The sequence below is a fragment of the Dunckerocampus dactyliophorus genome, chromosome 5 (genome assembly GCF_027744805.1).
Source record: "Dunckerocampus dactyliophorus isolate RoL2022-P2 chromosome 5, RoL_Ddac_1.1, whole genome shotgun sequence".
Classification (NCBI taxonomy): Eukaryota; Metazoa; Chordata; class Actinopteri; order Syngnathiformes; family Syngnathidae; genus Dunckerocampus; species Dunckerocampus dactyliophorus.
The window spans coordinates 1,479,696-1,498,510 of record NC_072823.1 but is presented as its reverse complement, the minus strand read 5'-3'; the positions used below and the strand labels follow the sequence as shown (position 1 = coordinate 1,498,510).

The window sequence follows — 18,815 nt, the reverse complement described above, 5'->3', positions numbered from 1 at the left end:
TTGTCCTTGTCTCTTGTCTCTCTTTTTTTTGTTTTTGTCCCCCCCCCCGTTTCCTTTTCTCTTCTTCTCTGTCCCCTCCTGCTCCGGTCCGGTCGCTCCAAATTTGCTTTATAACAAGCATCAAGGTCGAATAAATTTTGTATGACAGGGGAAGTGTATATCACACTTCTCTCTGGCAGAGTAAATCTGTTGAGCACTTGACGGCATTTAGGTATACAATTCTATCTGCTTTAAAGGCTGGACAGGACAGGGGAAGAAAAAAAAAAAAAAAAAAAAGCAAGAAATAAAAATTTTAGTGAACGAGCTCGAGGATATACAGTAAGTACAGGATACGCGTGAAGCAGTCATGAATGGGTGTGTGCGTGAACAACTGAGTGCGGAGGAGGTGCGAAGATCATCATAAACTAACAATACCATCGCTGCTTTCTTATTGAATTGGCTTCTAATCTCTAATTAGTTGACAATTAAGTGATATTTTATGTTTTATTCAGGTGTTTTGGCTATTTTAGAATCTATTCACGGCATTGCAAAGTGGGAAGATTACCGTTTTGGCCATCATTGGCCATTTTTCAGGGCGGCATTGCAAAGTAAGAAGACGGCTTTTTTATGTCCAACTAAGACTCAGTAATTAAAGTCTACACACGACGGCTTCATTGCTTAAAAAACGAAACTTTTTTGTGCATGAAGCTTCTGCTTGAGTCGGTATTATGGCCGCTATATGCGGTCAGATATTGACCAAGGGATACAAAATGGGTGGCCGCGTTAGACAGGTGACTGCTATACACAGGGTCTATAACATGTACATTTGCTGGGGGGGGGGGGATTTTTCAGTGGCTGCTATAGGCAGGTGGCCATTCTATACAGGTTTGACTGTAGTTTTATTTATTTTGAACATGCATACAGGTTACATTGGAATACATCACATAGTACAATTCACAGTTCTACACGTCCAAACAGGAGTAGGAAGAAGCTAAGCTTATTCAATCCTACCCCCGCATCCGTTTCACATCAACTGCGATACATTTGTTCACTTCCTGTATTCCAAATGTACTCTTTCCTAGTTGAAAATACAGAGCGAAATGATGAGGTTATATGGTAAGGTAATAGAAGGTAACATAGTGTGACATGGTGAATAATCATGATTAATTCATTTGAAAACCGTGATTAATCCAATTACAAATTTGAATTATTTGATAGCCCTACTGTCATGTTAAGTAAAATACATCTACTCACCTGAGATGTCGATTCCTTCTCCTCACTCTGGCATTTTGAGCGTAATTTGGCTTGTCGAACAGTTTTCTTCTGATCAACCAATCAGAGGACGCAACAATGCTGACAGTACTGTGGGCCAGCTGGCCTTGAGAGGCAAATCTGAAATCTGGTTGGTTAAAGAAACAGCCCCATTGCTAATGGTGTGTATGTGACATGGGCCAGCACTGCTGATGCTGAAGGCCCTGGTCCGATTAAATGAACATGGCAACACACTGAAGTTGAAATCTGATTGGACAAAAAAATCTAACACACAACAGTCGTCCCTCGCAATTGGACGGTTTAATTTGTTTTTTAAAAATAATTAATTAATAAATAGTGACTGTTTCATAATTAGTCCAAACATATTGAAATGCAAGTTCTCCTCCCATTCCATGTGGAAGTGGTAAGTTTTGGCTTCTTAAAGGAGAACTGCACTTTAAAAAAAAATGTGCCCATCATCCACAATCCTGATGTGAAACATGAACGCATGCTTCTTGTCCTTTTCTGTGCGAGAGAAAACAAGTTAGCATAAGCCAGCTAACAATGCACGTGTACCTATTTTGATGCTAAAGCTTTAAAGCCTTAAAAAAAAATGTCAACAGTGTTTCATTTACGTAACTGACCTGTATATCAACCGAGCTACAAATAAAATACAAAATACGACAAGATACTGTAAGTATTACACGTTATCACCAAAGTACTTGTTCATGCATGATCACAGCGTGCCTATAAAACCATAAAACCTTTTTAGGGGTTTTGTTTAGAGGGCTTCATAGTCAAAATAGGTCAATCCCATGACGTGTCTTGTGAGAACGCACAGAAAAGGGAAAGACATGTGTGTTCACGCTTCACATAAGGACTGCAGTTTTCCTTTAAGTTTAGATTAAAAAAATTCAAGGCTAACTGCTTAGCTTGCAAGCTAGCGGCCATCTCGAATCCCTGCAGCAGTAGCGATGTGCAATGCGGTGTAAACAATAAATAACAGGAGTGTTACTTCATGTCTACAGGGCTCTAATAATGTTAAAAAACATATTTAAAAACGCAAAAATATGTTTTCTTTATTCCCTGTTTTTCACATTTAACACTCGCAGAAATGAATCTGTCACGATCAGGTCTGGAATCACTTAACCGCTATAAATGAGGGACGACTGTACACGCACTGGAAGCATAATACTGTTTCATGGAACAAGTACTAGAATTGAAGTTGTAAATGTAGGTCTGTGCTTCTGATAGCGTTTAGGCCAGCAGAGAAGGCCTTGCTGGCCCTGACCGCACACTGTTGGTTATGACACATGTTGCTATAGAAACCTGTGGTAGGAGTGTTTGACAAGAAGCATTTCAACCCTCTGAAGGGAACATATGCATTTACAAAATGTTGTTTACTTGAAATGTGTGTGTGTGTGTGTGTGTGTTTGGCAGGCTGAAACATGGTGAAACCTCTTGGGCTCCGTTTGTGTATATGGAATTTGTCCCAAAAGACCAACAGGAAAACAACTGTACTCACAAGCTAAATGATAAATGTCTGATCGTGTGTGTGTGTGTGTGTGTGTGTGTGTGCTTATACATTTATCTTTCTGTCTGTCTGGATATACTTGATGATTTTTGCCTTAATTAATCAAGTTTAAGGTTAGTGTGGATCATTTGAAATGCAACGCAATCGTTTTTGGTTAGAAGTTGGTTTAACTTGCTATCTTTGATTTATATGTTGTCATTTCAGCGCGGGCCGCACGGTGGCCCAGTGGTTAGGGTGTTGGCCACTGGAAGACCTGGGTTGGATTCTCCCTTGAGAATTTCTATGTGGAGTTTGCATGTTCTCCCCGTGTGTGTGTGTGTGTGTGTGTGTGTTTGGGGGGGGGGGGGGGGGGGGGGTTCTGGGTACTCCATTTTCCTCCCACATTCCAAAAACATGCATGTTAGCTTCATTGGGGACTCTAAATGGTCCATAGGTATGAATGTGAATGTGAATGCTTGTTTGTCTATGGTTGTTTCTGGTGACCAGTCCAGGGTGTAGCCCGCCTCTAGCCTCAAGTCATCTGGGATTGGCTCCAGCATCCCCGCGGCCTCTGTTTTTGTGGATAGTGTCGGGCCCTTGTGCGTAAACATCCTCTTCCTTTTCCACAAATGATTGGCTTTTCTTTGTGTGCTTTTCAAGATTCAAGATTGAAGAGTTTTATTGTCATGTGCATAAAACAGCAGTTCTACTTTGCAATGAAATTCTTATTCTGTTCATTGTGATGTTTTTGCGGGCCTCCAGCTCTCCGACTAAGATTTCCACCTCAGTCTCCGTGAAGTTCCGCTCCTTCGTCTTCGTCTTCTCAGCAGCCGTGATTCAGAAGAACCGAGCGTGATGCATTGGAGGTCATTAAATATGGACGCCGCGTTCACGAGCCGCTTTGCACAAAACCTAACGGGAGTGAATGATGTGGAGCGTTATGAAATTCTGTTCGCACATATTTTAAGATTGAATTGATGAACTGATGAACTGATGCCCTGCTTTGTCAGATGGCTTGAGAACGTACAGAGAGAGAGAACTGCTGAAGCTGAACCTACAGCTGTAGACATGACATGAGATGAGATGAGATGAGATGAGATGAGATGAGATGAGATGAGATGAGATGAGATGAGATGAGATGAGATGAGATGAGATGAGATGAGATGAGATGAGATGAGATGAGATGAGATGAGATGAGATGAGATGAGATGAGATGAGATGAGATGACATGAGACTATACTGTACCGACATTCCATTTTCTATGTCTTATTTTGACTGATTTTCAAATGAAACTGGACATCTACGGTATGTTGATAGCCTGTTCCAAGTCTAGCTAATACTGTTAGATTGTAAACAAAGCTCAAAGTTACAGTACATTATGGTATGCCTTGTGGTAAATATATATTTATACTGCTACATGCTTGACCAGTAGAGAACACTGTGACACTGGGAATGCAACCAACTTTTTTTTTTTGTTTTCAATGAACTTTATTAATGCCTTACAAATTACACAACAGTGCATCAAACCATGGGCATTAAGAAATAACAGTTGGATAACAAAAACACGGAATGGAGCCAACAGGAGGGGAAGAGGCGTTAGAACCTGCGTCATCTCCATCAGAGTGAGAGTGGGAGGGGGAGGCTGTGGGTGTTGATGGATCCCTCCGTCACTGTCCTGATACTTCTTGGTCTTGGAAATTTTCTTCGGCATGATGGTGATGTTGACACTGCGATGTCTAGTGAGGTGAGTCATCAAGTGGCAGCCTCTTTATAGGCTACGGCACGTGATCGTCGGCCATACGCTGCCGTGCGGTTTGCATAAGTTAGACTGGCGTTGGGCATAAGTTGGGAACGGTGGCACCACGCTACGCATTCGTTGGTATAAGTTGTTTATAAGTTATAGAAACGTTCTATATAAGTTACTAATACGTCAGATATACGTCCAACTCGTTATGAATACGCTATGTATACGCCCAAAATTGAAAAAAACGTCCACAGTTCAACGTATGCCATCAAAATGATCACGTCGGGCATGCGCTGGCTAAATCGTCAAGGTGTGACAGGGCCCTTAGAGCAGGGGTCGGGAACCTTTTTGGCTAAGAGAGCCATAAAAGCCACATATTTCAAAATGTATTTCCTTGAGAGCCATATGATACTTTTTAACATTGAATACAACTAAATGTGGGCATTTTTAAGCAAGACGTCTAAAGTCTCTAAAGTTATTCTTTTTATTAACATTGTTACACTGAAGCTATCCAATAATAGCTAGCAAGCTGACTATTGGATGAAATGGAAGGGAAGTTTACTCCTTGACATCTCAATGATGCAAGTAGGCTACCGCATTATCCAGTGATAATCGAATTTTGGTGTCTGACCCGGAAAATATTAGAAGGACAGCTGGCACTGGCTCTGGCCACCCCGCATTGTGGACGAAAATGCATCACAAAGTTTTATATTTTTATTTTAGCATCATTTTTAACACTGATTTCTGTAATGTACTTTAAAAGGTCAGCGAACAAAAAAACTAAAATACATTTTTATCATGTTATCATGTTTTTATCATGTTTGAGAGCCAGAGGCAGTCGTCAAAAGAGCCACATATGGCTCCCGAGCCATAGGTTCCCTACCCCCATGTTAGAGTTTATATACGGTAGATGTTTTATAGAAAGAGGCAACTTGCATGCTGACAAATTGCGTATATGTCGTATTCGTTTGTTCCTTTTCAAGCTATGGTCTGTCAGTTTTTCTGGAAAGTTCCACCTATTTATTTCATTTTCTTCAACCTCATTTTATGTTCAATTTCTTTATTATTTCTTATTCAACCGTACCGTATTTCCTCTTAGAACGAACGTATCCATTTTCATTCATTACACTGTTTTCACATTTTCGTTCAAATCAAAGTTTACTTGTGTGTCGCTCCCGTCGTACACACTTGAGTGAGCAACATCAAGCACAGTTTCTCCTAAAAAGCAAATGTAAAACATTGCTGGGTTTGGAATGATTCAATAAACACCAGAACCAACCTCATTTTCCAAATGTTGCAGCTTTATTCTTTGTTTAATTTGACATTATTTTTGTAAAATGATAAAAAAATTTTCTTGAAAGATTGCCACTTTTTATTCCTGAATATTATAACTTTCTTCTCCTAATATTTTAGCTCTTCTTGTAAAATTAGCGCCCTTATTTCCCATTTTTGCTACTGTTTTCCTGTTTAATTACATTTTTGGAATGTGCTGAGGGCCATTAAAAAAAAAAAAGTTCTGGGCTGCACTTTGGACACCCCCGGAGTAAGAGAAGGTGCTTGCTGAATGACTTTTAGCGACAGAGGAATGCTACTTTACTTTAGAAGGTACTACATTTGGGGGTGTAAGGACATGTTGAAATGTTAGCTCTGTATCCATATTGACTATCTGCGAGTAATTCAGTGACTTCGGGGCCTAAGGAGTTAAAGTCAAGCGCAAAGTTGTATAAGGCCCATTTTAGGACATTTTTAAAGTGGCTCTTTCTGGGTTGTTGTCTTGTATTCAGGGCTACTGAGAGGACAGCAAACACTGGCATGCATTATGGAAGGTGACTGTTCATTCAAGGCAGTGGTGTCCAGATCCAGCCAGCATGGTTGAGTTATTTTGTGCTGACAGCCATTCACTTTGTTAAGCCAGTATTAACCCCCATCGTTATGAGTCAAGCTGAACTCTTGACTTGGCATCCCAATTAGAATTTTTTCCATTTTGTCAGTCATTTATTCACAGTGGTAACAAACAGTCAGCACTCTGGGGGCTACAGGTAGTCAATCTGATGTGCTGAATGCCCTTAGAGGCTGTTCTGGGGCAGCATTTAGATCTGCCACCGCTGTATTGAGATGAAGTGAGCCGTATTAAAATGTTGGGACTGAGTATTGAAGCGGCATTGAAGGGCACTGAGCTTGAATTGAGATGTTTTGAGTCATATTTAAATTGTACTGAGGCTGTATTGAGATGTATCAGAGCACAGCTAATTGAAGCTGAGCCGCAGAGAATGTCGTGCTTTGTCGTGAGACAGGATTGGCCATGCTGTTGCAGAACAGCATTGTGGCCAAGCGGGATCCTCCATTCTATTGTGGTGTAAGAAGATTGGCCACAGTAGAAAGGAAGAAAAGGAGAAAAGCCATGAAGAGAAGGAGCACCTGATCTGCCAGAGGTGATGTAAGTCCGCCTGGCTGTGTGTTGTCTGTGTCATCGCCAATAGGACGGCCAGCCCTGGTTGAGTGTGTGGCCCCATCCAGCCTTCTTGTGTGTTGTGTGGCCTTGTCCCACTTCTGTGTTTGATACGTGGACCAGTCTGACCTCCACATTTGAAGTGCCGAGCAGGCCAACCCCCTATTGTCTGAGAGAAAGCCTCTAAAGCTGAGAGCATGGGCCTTCACAATGCCCTGCTCGACAACAAAACTTGGCTTGATTGGTCATTTGGTTATCTCTCTGTTTGGAGGTGAAGCATCTCGTTAGCTCTTTGTTTTTTCTTTGTGGAGAAGACCAACCAATATTATCACAATGCTTAAATGCACACAGTATTCCTGTATTTGAGGTGCCGTCCCTCTTCGTCTCCAAATTACACTTTTTTAAATCAAGTCCTGGTCACCATTTTTGGCACCCTTTCATTTTTTGCACAACCTGTACAATATCTGCAGAACGAAATGAAAATGTACCAAACTAATATCATCAGAGTTTTACTAATGGATTTCCAAGGTAATTTAACAACAAAAAAGTACATTTTCAACTTATATGTTCCAATTTCAAAGAGGAAACAAATGACACGGTTAGTAATAATGGCAACCCTGCTCAATATTTGGTTGCACACCTTTTGGCAGCAATGACGTTTCTTGGAGCCATCTAGAAGCTTCTTGCACTTCTCAGCTGGTATTTTCTCCCACTCTCTTTGCAGTTTCTTCAGGCTCTTGAGCGTTTGCAGGATTCCTTTTCCCACTGGTAGATTTCAGCTCACACCACAGATTTTCAATGGGATTAAGATGAGGACTCATCGCTGGCCAGTTTGAAACAGTCCACTTTTTCCTTTTCAACCATTCTTGAGTGCTTTCGTTCCTTATCTTGCTGGAGAACCCATGACGTTCGACTCAAACCTAGCTTTCTTACAATAAAATGTCATCCTTCCTGTGATACGTTGAAGGCCTCCAGTACCCGATGCAGCAAAGCAGCCCCAAAACATGATGGATCCTCCACCATGCTTAATGGTGGGAGGTTGTTGTTTTCCCTGTGAACTTCATTTCACCGCCTGTAAACAAATTGTTGGTGTGCATTGCCAAAAAGTTGTATTTTTGTTTCATCTGTCCACAGAGTTTTCCCACAAGGCTTGTGGTTTGCTCAGGTACTCTCTGGCTCAGATCAGTGGTTCCTTTTATGTCTTTTTTTTCAGCAATGGGGTCTTCCTTGGCCTTCGTCCATAGAGTTGTGTTTGGTTCAGTGTGCGATGCATTGTGGGGGTGAAACCATTAGTCCTGATTGTTCCAGGTCAGCTTGCAGGTCTTTGGATGTTTTACGTGGTGTTTCTCCACAGTTCCCACCAAACTTCAAAGACTTCTCCCCACACTGATTTTAAAGGGTGCCAATAATTTTTCTTTTTTTTTTCCTCCAATTTTTTTTTTAATTGTTGCTTTATCATTTGCTGTTCTGTTTGCTGTTTGACTAGATTCATTTTTTTCAGAAGATATTTTACATGATGTACTTAAATTTCATGGGTGCCAATAATGATGACCAGGGGCCTCACCTGTAAAAAGCTTGCATACGCACAAAACAAGGTCGAAAAGTTGCATACGCCGTTTTGCACGCAAAGTATGGTACCTATAAAAACACAACTTGACGTGAAAATGTGTGCACCGCTACGCCACCTTTGTCGTTGGCGTACGCACCTTTTGGAGACATGGCAAAATTTTAATCATATGTTAGAAATAAGGTAATGAAGCTGGATCCCACGCAACAAAACATGGGCTCCTTAGTGCAGAAGGTCCAGGACTTGACGGATGAATTTCAATGTCTGAGAGTGAAGGATAAAGAATTACAGGAAAGTAATGCATCACTGAGAGCCACTCTCAAAGAAGACACTGACGAAAAAGACAAAATCATTGAGCCACTGAAAGCCACCATCGATGACATGGATCAGGACATGCGAATGAATATTGTGGTTGTGACGGGGCTTCGGATCACACCTATGTCCTATGCCAGGGCAGTGGCCAATAAGGACGAACCAGACGAAATGGATGTCGCCTCAACGCAGCAACAAGTTGTCACCTTTTTGCAATGTCAGGAGGTGGACGGAAACATCCAAACTATTGATGCTTGTATCCCACTGCATGGCAACAACAGCACTACACCCGTCATCATCGGCAAGTTCACGAACAGGAAATTCAAGACTGCACTGCTGAAAGGAGCAAACGTCTACATGAATGACCACCTGACAAAGCGCAATGATGAAATCGCACGTGATCTGAGGAAGCAAGGAAGGATCCAAGGTACTTGGAGTGCAAATTGCAAAATCTTCATTAAAGTAATTGGAGGACCAGAGACCCGAGCTCTTGTTGTCAAAGACATCAAGGAACTAGATAAATACTGAGGTCTCCCAACATGAGAAAGGAAAACCGCTTTCAAGGAACTAAAACAATGCACCAATTCAAAAAACAATGCAAGCAGTTGATGTTTGCTAAATACAAAGCAGAAGAGTCTTGCACTTGCTTTATTATGCTTGTCTTCCATCTTATTTATTTATTATTACACTCGACAAAAGCAGTTACAGTTGCTAAAACTAGACTTTTATTTTCATTGGGGTGTTTTTGTCATTTTTTGTTTTGTTATTATGTCGTTTAATTTATTGAATTTAAAAGCTCTGGACATTCCATTTACAAAGTTAAATACTGAGGAATAATGAGAAATGAAAGTTTATTGCTTTTGATAGGGTGTACTGGCATTATTATGCATGGTCTCAAATTAATGTTGATTATGTTGATTTCATTTATTGGCAATCATTTCTAGGACAATTATCATCCAGGAAAATTTGTAACACAGGCCTACCAAAAAAGTTATTCATCGCTGTCCTCGTCCTCCTCCTGAGAACTAAAACCACTAAAGTTGTCCTCTTCAGTGTCGGAACTGAACAGCCCCACATTCCCTCACCACACATGCCTCTCTTTATTTGTCGCACTCAGTGCCACCTCCACCCATAGGCAAATCTGTCCCCGAACCCGTGCTACCGTCCACAGCACACAGCAGTCCAGACACCTCCTGATACCACTTCTACTAGACTGAGCACCTTCATCCTGAAAGATGCATCACGTGCAACTCTCCACGCGTTCTCCATGATGAGTCGTGATTTGAAGATCGATACTTAAATATCAATACCTCCGATACCAGACCTTTGGGTCTCTAAAATCAATTCTCAAATCAAAATATCTATACTTGAGTCTTTTGAGGTGGTGTATATCATTAACAGGAACACAGTGGAAAGTAAATCATTGAGACCTTGTCTTTGAGCTATTCTCTGATGTGAAATACACTACTTTTTCGAAGTTACTTGATTCCTTACGTGTATTTGTGGCAAGTGTCGGTATCGGATCGGTATTGCCGATACCAGCCTGAATTTTACTCGGTATCGAATCGGAAAAGAAATCAGTGTTATCGCACACCAGCAATTATGAGGCCGCGCAGGTTCAAAGCGCGAGAAAAAAGTAGCGCCTTTCACACCGGAAATGGTGGTACAGACAGACACCAGCGTGGATGTTACTCCACTTTTCATCCTTTTGCACATGCGCCACAGGGATACATGTCACACCCGGCACTTATTTCAGCTTCTGTAGCGTGAATGTGTCTCCTTGACCCCCTTCCTCATCATCTTCCTCAATCATCGTCTTCGCTTGTGAATTTAATGTTGTTAACGCTGATCGGTTGAGTGACAGTTGAAAAGCTTCTGATGTAGTCACAACGTCCGGATCGTTTATATATTTTCCAAGGATGCAGGACAGTCACAATACCCTTTTATGAAGGCCAGTGCGCGCAGATGTCGGTGGCAAAAAATCCCTCTGAGGTGAAACAGAGATGTCAATGTGAATAAAACACTAATGTGATTCCCATCTGCTCTGTTTGGTTTCATGTCAGTCTTCCCCTGGCTTTCCTTCTCTTTATTTGTCTGTGGACAGGCATCCCTTTTTCCATGATTAACATATAAATGTATTTCATTAAGATGTAAATTGTCAACATCCTGATCGTTTTTAATTGGAATGTAAATGATTCATGTTTACATGAAGTTGCCAGCAGGATTTCGGAGGTTGTGAGGTGCCTGTTGTTTGACTGGATTTACAGTATACTCTCCTCCGACCGTTTGCTATATTAAAGGGATAGGTGGGATTTTTTACATGAAGTTGTATGACACCGCCATCAGCAGCGTAGTACACCACCCGTGACCTACCCCCCCAAGTTGGTCCCTTGAGTCCAGTTCTGGTCGGAGATCCGTGACGAGGAACGTGGTTCCACTTAGTTGTTGGGGCCATTTAAGTAAACAGGGAGTCAGTGTTGCTACGCTACACTGCTGATGGGGAGGTCATACAACTCCATGTCAAAAAGTCCCAATTATCCCTTTAAATAGTCGGATTCTGACCAATAAACCGATGTGACTGGATATCTGGTTTGACAAGCGAGCGATTCGGCTGCACTGGTAAAAGCCTCCTGTATGGATAATAATCAGCTATAAATCTTTAGATGAATGGATTGTGGAGACATGCAACGGGTATCGCGAGAGAGGCAGTCGGTTTACAGGGTGTCTCATAAACAACGCGAAAGCCTGGGCTGTCGCGCATGCTCCGTAGCTCAGCATGACTGAAGACCAGAACGGATGTAACCAGTAGCAGGTGCTGGATTTTACAAAAAGGGCTTAAAACTTGAGCAGTCAGACCAACAGAGGCGAGTATGCTAACTTGTTTGCTTTTTAACTTGTTGAAAACACAATGCTCAGTCCGAAATGTTGCATGCTTACTATTGTTATGACATTTTGAATATGGGATTGTTTTCTTTTCCAAGCTAACAGCATTTTCATTGCACCCATGTGACAAATACTTCTATTTACTTATCTGTACTAGGACACATTTTTGCCACTTTGTATCTGCCATGATGTGCAGCTTGCTAGCAGCCGGAGCTGCTGCGTGACCGGCTGTGAGTGTGAGTGATCGTGACGGGGGGAGACGCACCGCTGCTGCGGCCGCTCGTTTGGGAAAGAAACCACAGAGTGACAGAAGAGAGTTGCCAAACACAACGCTAGTAGTTTTTAACAAAGGCAAAGTCGCTGGGGATCGAAGATTGTATTGTATTTGTACTTTATTTATCCCACAGCGAGGAAATTTACTTGTTACAGCAGCAAGCAAGCAAGACAAGTAAAGAGAACAGTGTAAAGAATGCATAGTGTCTACAACATGGTTCAGGTGGTGCAGGTGTTGTAGAGCCTGACAGCGGTCGGTATGAAGGACCTGCGGAACCTCTCCTTCTTACACCGTGGGTGTAACAGTCTGCTGCTGAAGGAGCTGCTAAGGGAACCCACAGTGTCATGTAGCGGGTGAGAGGTGTTGTCCATGATGGATGTCAGCTTAGCCAACATCCTTCTCTCCCCCACTTCCTCCACGGAGTCCAGAGGACCGTCCAGGACAGAGCTCGCTCTCCTGATCAGCCTATTGATCCTGCTCCTGTCCCTGTCCGTGCTGCCCCCTCTCCAGCAGCCCACAGCATAGAAGATGGCTGAGGCCACCACAGAGTCATAAAAGGTCCGTAAGAGAGTCCTGCACACACCAAAGGACCTCAGTCTCCTCAGCAGGTGGAGGCGACTCTGGCCCTTCTTGTAGAGGGCGTGGGTGTTGACGGTTGAAGATGAAGGTATTCTAGCGCATATTTAGTCAATGAAATGTACACACGCCAGTACAACTCATCCCTACAGGTGTTCCACCTTCTGGGGTACTTACTACCTCCTTGGTCTGCATGCAAACAGTGTTGGGAACACGCAGTGGTACTATACCCTCGTAAACATTAGTTGAACAGCATTGTCCTTGAGAAAGACATTTGTTGCTGGACGACAGACAAACAGAATATCTTAACACTTCAAAACTTTTGACCAGTCGAACGTGCAATCCCAGTCCAGGGGGCAGCGCGGTTGCAGATGTGTTGCTATGGTAACTGTTACACGACACTTCTGTCAATATACGGTACACATGCTATACATCCACTTAACCACAAGAACGTCCGCTAAAAGCTCAAGCAAACCAAGTTTCGAAAAACTAAGACAGTTCAAGCCACAAGCACTTAAATGGGAAAATCCACAAGCAGTCCGAGACCAGCGTATGTCATGAAACATTTCAAGATTCAAGATTCAAGAGAGTTTTATTGTCATGTGCATGGTAAAACAGCAGTTATACCATGCAATGAAAATCTTATTCTGTTCATTCTCCCAAGAAAAGAAAGAAAACACAAGAAAGAATAAGAACATAAGAAACATAAACACATAAACATAAATACCAATAAATTAAGCAACAACAACAGAAGAGACATTAATACAAATAAATAATACAAATAAATAAATAAATAAAGTGCTATGAGTGTGTGCGTGTGTTGCGTGCGGCGTGTGTGAGTGCTTCGTTGAGAAGCCTGATGGCCTGTGGGTAAAAGCTGTTTGCCAGCCTTGTGGTCCTGGACTTCAAACTCCTGTAGCGTCTGCCTGACGGTAGGAGTGTGAATAATGAGTGTTGTGGATGTGTGCTGTCCTTGATGAGGTTGTGTGTTCTTCGTAGGACTCTGGTTTTATAAATGTCTTGCAGTGAGGGGAGGGCTGCCCCAACAATGTTCTGTGAGGTCTTGATCACCCGCTGGAGTGCCTTCCTATCACGTGTTGTACAGTTACCGTACCAAACAGTGATGGAGGCGGTAAGGACATAAAACAAAACAAAATACTAATGTAACAAACTTAGCAACAGGTGAATGCTAGCAAGTAGGCTAGCCCTTCCAACAGTATAGAATCATTCATCTACTGCAAAAATCCCTAAACATGCAGCTTTCCTAACTCTGACCCAGTAGCACAGATATGTACATTTTGTGCTTGTTTTGCATTATAGCTAGCCTGTCCCTTAGTCTGTTTTGTTTTGTGCTGGCCTGCATCTACTTGTACTTTGGTTAATGCTTCTTTGTTTCCTTTTTTGACAGATTGCCAGACTACCGGTGAGGGACAGTACCAGGAGGCACACCTGCTGCAGATTTGCAATTAGGCTTACTTCTGCCAGCTGAGACTGGCTGTCAGTGCAGGTTTGTTTCTCACATGGTAAGAAGCGTCCCTGTCTTGGCAACCATTTAGACCTTCTCCCATTTGTCTTAGCTTCTTAGGCTGCTGCCGCCGTGATCCAACCTCAGTTATTTTGATTCCGAGTGTCGATGCCCACTTCGCCGACCTGAAGAAATAACCGTCAACATCAACAAAGAAGAAGCCAGTGAGCACCATTGAAGAAGTGACAAAAAAGTTTGACTTAACTTCATAAAAAATGTGGTGATTTGTGGTGTCTTTGATGCGCTACGTCGGACTTCTTCTAAGCAATCAGAATCAGGGAAGTCAAACAATAAATGAGGTCTGTCTCAGGCCAATGTAACCCAGGGTTTCAGGATGCTAGCTGATTTAGATTTTGGTGTAAATTCGGACGGGAACTAGGACAATGGCTTGGCAAGTTTATTCACATGCAACAGCTCGTCTCTAATAGCAGCAGTCAAGACACCTTCTCAACCCGCACAACACACTGCCGGCCTTCAAAATAACAACACTTTGGGCTACATCCTGTTTACTTACGACAAAGTAATACAATTACATTAAAAATAGCTTACACCAACACTGAGCCAGCCAACAAAGTCTACTACTTTTCAAAAGTAAACGTCTTTTGTGAAAGTAAACTCCTGTAAAACGAAACAAGTTGAATGGTTTGATATTTATGTACTGGTTGAAAATAGCACTGTGTAAAATTCATAGAAAAGTTGATAAAAATTTCATATCATTAAAAAAATTCCTGGAGAAGTTCAGACATTTCATCCAAAAAGAACTCTGGTTGGCGCCCTCATTTAAAGCACGCAAACGTTTATGGCCTCGTCTCTTAAAAGCATCACAATCAAGAATTGTTAAGAACCGGAATTGAGACGAAGAATTGGAATCGTTGAAGTTCTAACGATGCCCAAACCTACCTTGAATGCCTTCTGTTCCGCTTCTAGGACACCAGTTGCAAAGCAAGAATGACTCCATGCTAATTTTGTATTCATAGCTAAAAATCACATGTTGTCCAAATCATCCCGATTGACTGATACATATTTTGGTGAGTGCAAGGTTTTATTTGCCACTATATTTCATGAACCAAACATTGTGCAAACATTGTCTTTTTACATTTTTTATAATGTGGCAGATATTAAACACTCCAAAAATAAGTTTTGCAGTCAACGTGGGGTTGATTCCTGGTAGGTGTTAAAATCCAACCACTGGGCTCTCCAGTGACCGTCCAAAAGCCCGGATAAATGGGAGAGTTGTGTCAGGCATTCGGTGTAAAAAACGTAGCCACACAGGTGAAGAGAGAGCTGAGCTGAAAGGCAAAACTCTCAATTTACTGGTCGAACTACGTTCCTACCCTCACCTATGGTCATGATTTTTGGGTAGTGACTGAAAGGACAGGATCGCAGGTATGAGCGACCGAAATGAGTTTTCTTTGTAGGGTGCCTGGGCTCTCCCTTAGAGATAAGGTCAGAAGCACTGTCATACGGGAGAAACTCAGAGTAGAATTCCTGGTCAGGATGCCTCCGGTGCCTCCCTGGCGAGGTGTTCAGGCCACGTCCGACCGGAGGAAGGACTCGGGGAAGACCCAGGACGTGTTGGAGAGACTATGTCGCTCAACTGGCCTGGGAACGCCTCGGGATCCACCGGGAGGAGCTGGATGAATTAGCTCGGGAGAGGGAAGTCTGGGATTTCCTGCTTAGGCTGCTGCCCCCACGACCCGACCTCGGATGAGCAGTAGAAGGTGGATGGTTGGATGGATTCGTCCTAAACCATTTAGAACTTTTCAAGTTATTTTGCACACAAACAAACAAACAGATAAACACAGGCAAAAACATAACCTTGGCACTTGCACTTGGCAGAGGTAATTATGTCCCATTGGTTTTTGCAGCATGTGTATATGCACATATTATACTATATTTACGAAAGCACTTCAAGATGGTGATATTGAACTATAAAATGTGCATCAAAAACATCCAAAGATTATTGGAGATGAAACAAGTTTATTATGGAAACCTTCCCCAGTCAATGGACAAGACAAATACTTAACACATGGAAATAAAAATCAGATTCATGCCAAAACACAATTCATTGTTCATGCTGTATATGATAGCTTACTTTGGGTTGAATTTGGTTTATTGATAAAATCTGGAGATAAGAGTTTTGGAATTATAACTCTGAACCCAGAGCTTATTGGGGTTTCCCAAAATTCTAAAAAAAAAACCATGCCAATCACGGTTTTTACAAGCGCAAACACGGTCACTAGATTAGGAAGTTCTGTACACGTTGCTGGCTTTTGGAACCTTCCAATTAAACACATTCAGAGCAGACATTTTTTTCCGCTCACGTCTTCGGATTGGAATTTTTTTTGTTGATAAAAAATGAGCAGCTTTGGGCAGTGTGTGCCTTTTTTTTTTTTTTACCAACGAATGTTTCTGTCGCCACTTAAACCAAAGCACCAGATCATATTTTGAATGGCAGCTGATGACGCAGTGAGAAAGTCGTTGCTAAGGCGTACTGGTTGACGGTAAGCATGGTTGATAGTAACCATTAAGCACTGTAGAAGTCCTCCAATCTCAACCATACCCCAACTCCCTGTCTCACGTTTCTGCAGAGTTTAGTTACAATCTGTACCGTTTCACAATGAAATATTCCTTCTGAAATTTGACAAGTAAGGATATGCCACACAAGAGTGTTTCTACAAGCGACATTACTGCAGACGTGGCCAGTACTGTGACATGTCTGTTTCACTTCCTGGAACTTGGACTGGAACTGAGACTCCTGGAGAAATCAGACCTGATGAAAGAGTAAAAACAGGTCTGCCTGTGATTAAAAGCTTGAAAAAGCAACACAATAAGGTTAATATTCAGCAATGCAACTATACACCCCCCATCAGTTTGTCTTTATGATCTGACCTAGGAGAGTGGGTAATATTCAACCAAAATGTAGTTAGTTGATAGCACCATACCTGTTGATGATGCAGAGGAGGCCAGTGACTGGTTGTTCATGTGTGGTTGCATGTGCGGAGGAGTGTAGGTCTCATAAGTTCTTCCATTGGCACCTGAGCTGGTGGGCAGCATGCACGAGTAAGATGTGTGACTAGATGCCTGAAAGTACAGATTAACAAAAGCCATGAAACCTTGAAGTATGTTGTCCGTCATGTGAGGCTGGACACCATTACACTGTTAGATGTTTGTGTGAGAGTTCGTGCAATCAGAGATGTTTGTTTGGACATTGTTTTGTGTTTGAATTAAGTAGTTGTTGCGAAAATCTTGTGATTAATCGCAAGGAAAACTTGTAAGCCACACATTACAGCGACCTAATGTGCCTTATTTATTATGTATTGTGTAAAACGACATCAAATGAAAAGCACAAAATGAATACACAGCCACCATCCACCAGTACCGGCCTGGAGAAGATTATCACATCGCTGTTTGAGGCGTGTGGTAAAAGGCCGTGTGCTGGCATAAATTAACTTGAGTTTGTGCACATGAGCGCTCACTAAGGTCACCAAATCTTACCTTTAAGCATTCCCACAGAGTGTCAGCATTTAGGAGCAAATATGAGTGGAAAGAAAAAGGGTAAAAATACAGTATAGTAGTCTCTGTGCAGCGTGGGAGAAAGTTAGCAAGGACTGCGTTCAAGGACTGTCGAACAAAGTGGGATTGATGTAGTTATGATTGATGTAGATTGATGTAGATATATAATAGATTTGTGTATTTTTTTATCATTGGACATGAAAGCTTCCTGCGCCCAGGTTTGGCCCCGCCCACGGACCTGCTGCCTGTGGCTGGGGACCCCTGATGAGTACTGAATGTAGTTAATTGTTGGTAAAACAGTCTTACTTGCATGGGCAGGCTGGCTGCCATGCTGAAGTTTGGCATGGGCTGTATGCTGTAGCTGCTGGACAGAACGGAGTCAGACCTCCCCAACATAGATCCTGATGAGAAGGACACTGGAAATACAAAATTTAAAAGACGGGGATCCATCAGAACCTTGTGCATCAGCATATTTTAAAAATATTCACACAAAAGCAAATAATGAGGACAGTGTCTGGCTGCGTGTGCATGCGTGTGTGTATACAATCTGTTACCATTTTGTGTTTATAAACTCTTATTTATCCACCAACAGTCGTGAGCCAAGTTAAGTGTTAAGTTACCCTTACCTCAACCCGTGAAAAGTCCAAACTCATCCATGAGCGACGTTCCCCAAACTACCGCACGTAGACATAAACGAGTCAGATTACTGAAATAATCTGGTTTCTCCATTTTTCACACATCAGCGTGACGCCTCCTGTTTACATGCACTATCTCCACCGCGCCTGTTGGCCATGTGCTGTGTGCCTCCCAAAACGCCAGATGGGTTAAAGGTTTGGCTTTTCCAGTTTCCAGTCACAGCGTTGCCAGACCTGCTTAGAAACGACTTTGGGCTCAATTTTGTTTTTGTAAAAACGCTTGCAACTCCTGTTATTTTGTTGGGTTTTTTTTGTTTTCAGTGAGCTCATTGCCTGTTTCTCTCGCGAGACCTGCCAACTTCCTACAGGCTACATGTGCCATCAACTATGTGTCCGTTGAAGCGATTGCAAAACAGTGACCTGTCAGGCACGACTGCTTCACGCTAATCACTTTAAGACGAGCATCTTGTCCTGGATGCCTAGCAATTTTCACAGAAACAATCTACTTTATGTCTGTAGTAGCCAATGGTAGACATGGTTTTCTCCATATTCACAAGATAATTTAAAAAAACAATTTAAATGGTAGCTAAA

At 42.2% G+C, this 18,815-nt stretch overlaps 1 protein-coding gene across 3 annotated transcripts in view; it reads right to left on the bottom strand.

Moving 5' to 3' along the window:
- Positions 1-15,673: 15,673 nt before the first annotated feature.
- LOC129181900 (paired box protein Pax-6-like) overlaps positions 15,674-18,815 on the bottom strand; it is a 28,617-nt gene continuing 25,475 nt past the window's right edge. For all 3 annotated transcript variants that reach the window (XM_054777654.1, XM_054777656.1, XM_054777655.1), the window contains 3 exons: positions 17,896-18,005; positions 17,019-17,157; positions 15,674-16,846 (listed from right to left, as the gene is read on the bottom strand). In XM_054777654.1, the coding sequence (XP_054633629.1) occupies positions 16,761-16,846; positions 17,019-17,157; positions 17,896-18,005 (335 nt within the window). In that variant the 3' untranslated portion in view covers positions 15,674-16,760. The remainder of the gene's footprint in view (positions 16,847-17,018; positions 17,158-17,895; positions 18,006-18,815) is intronic.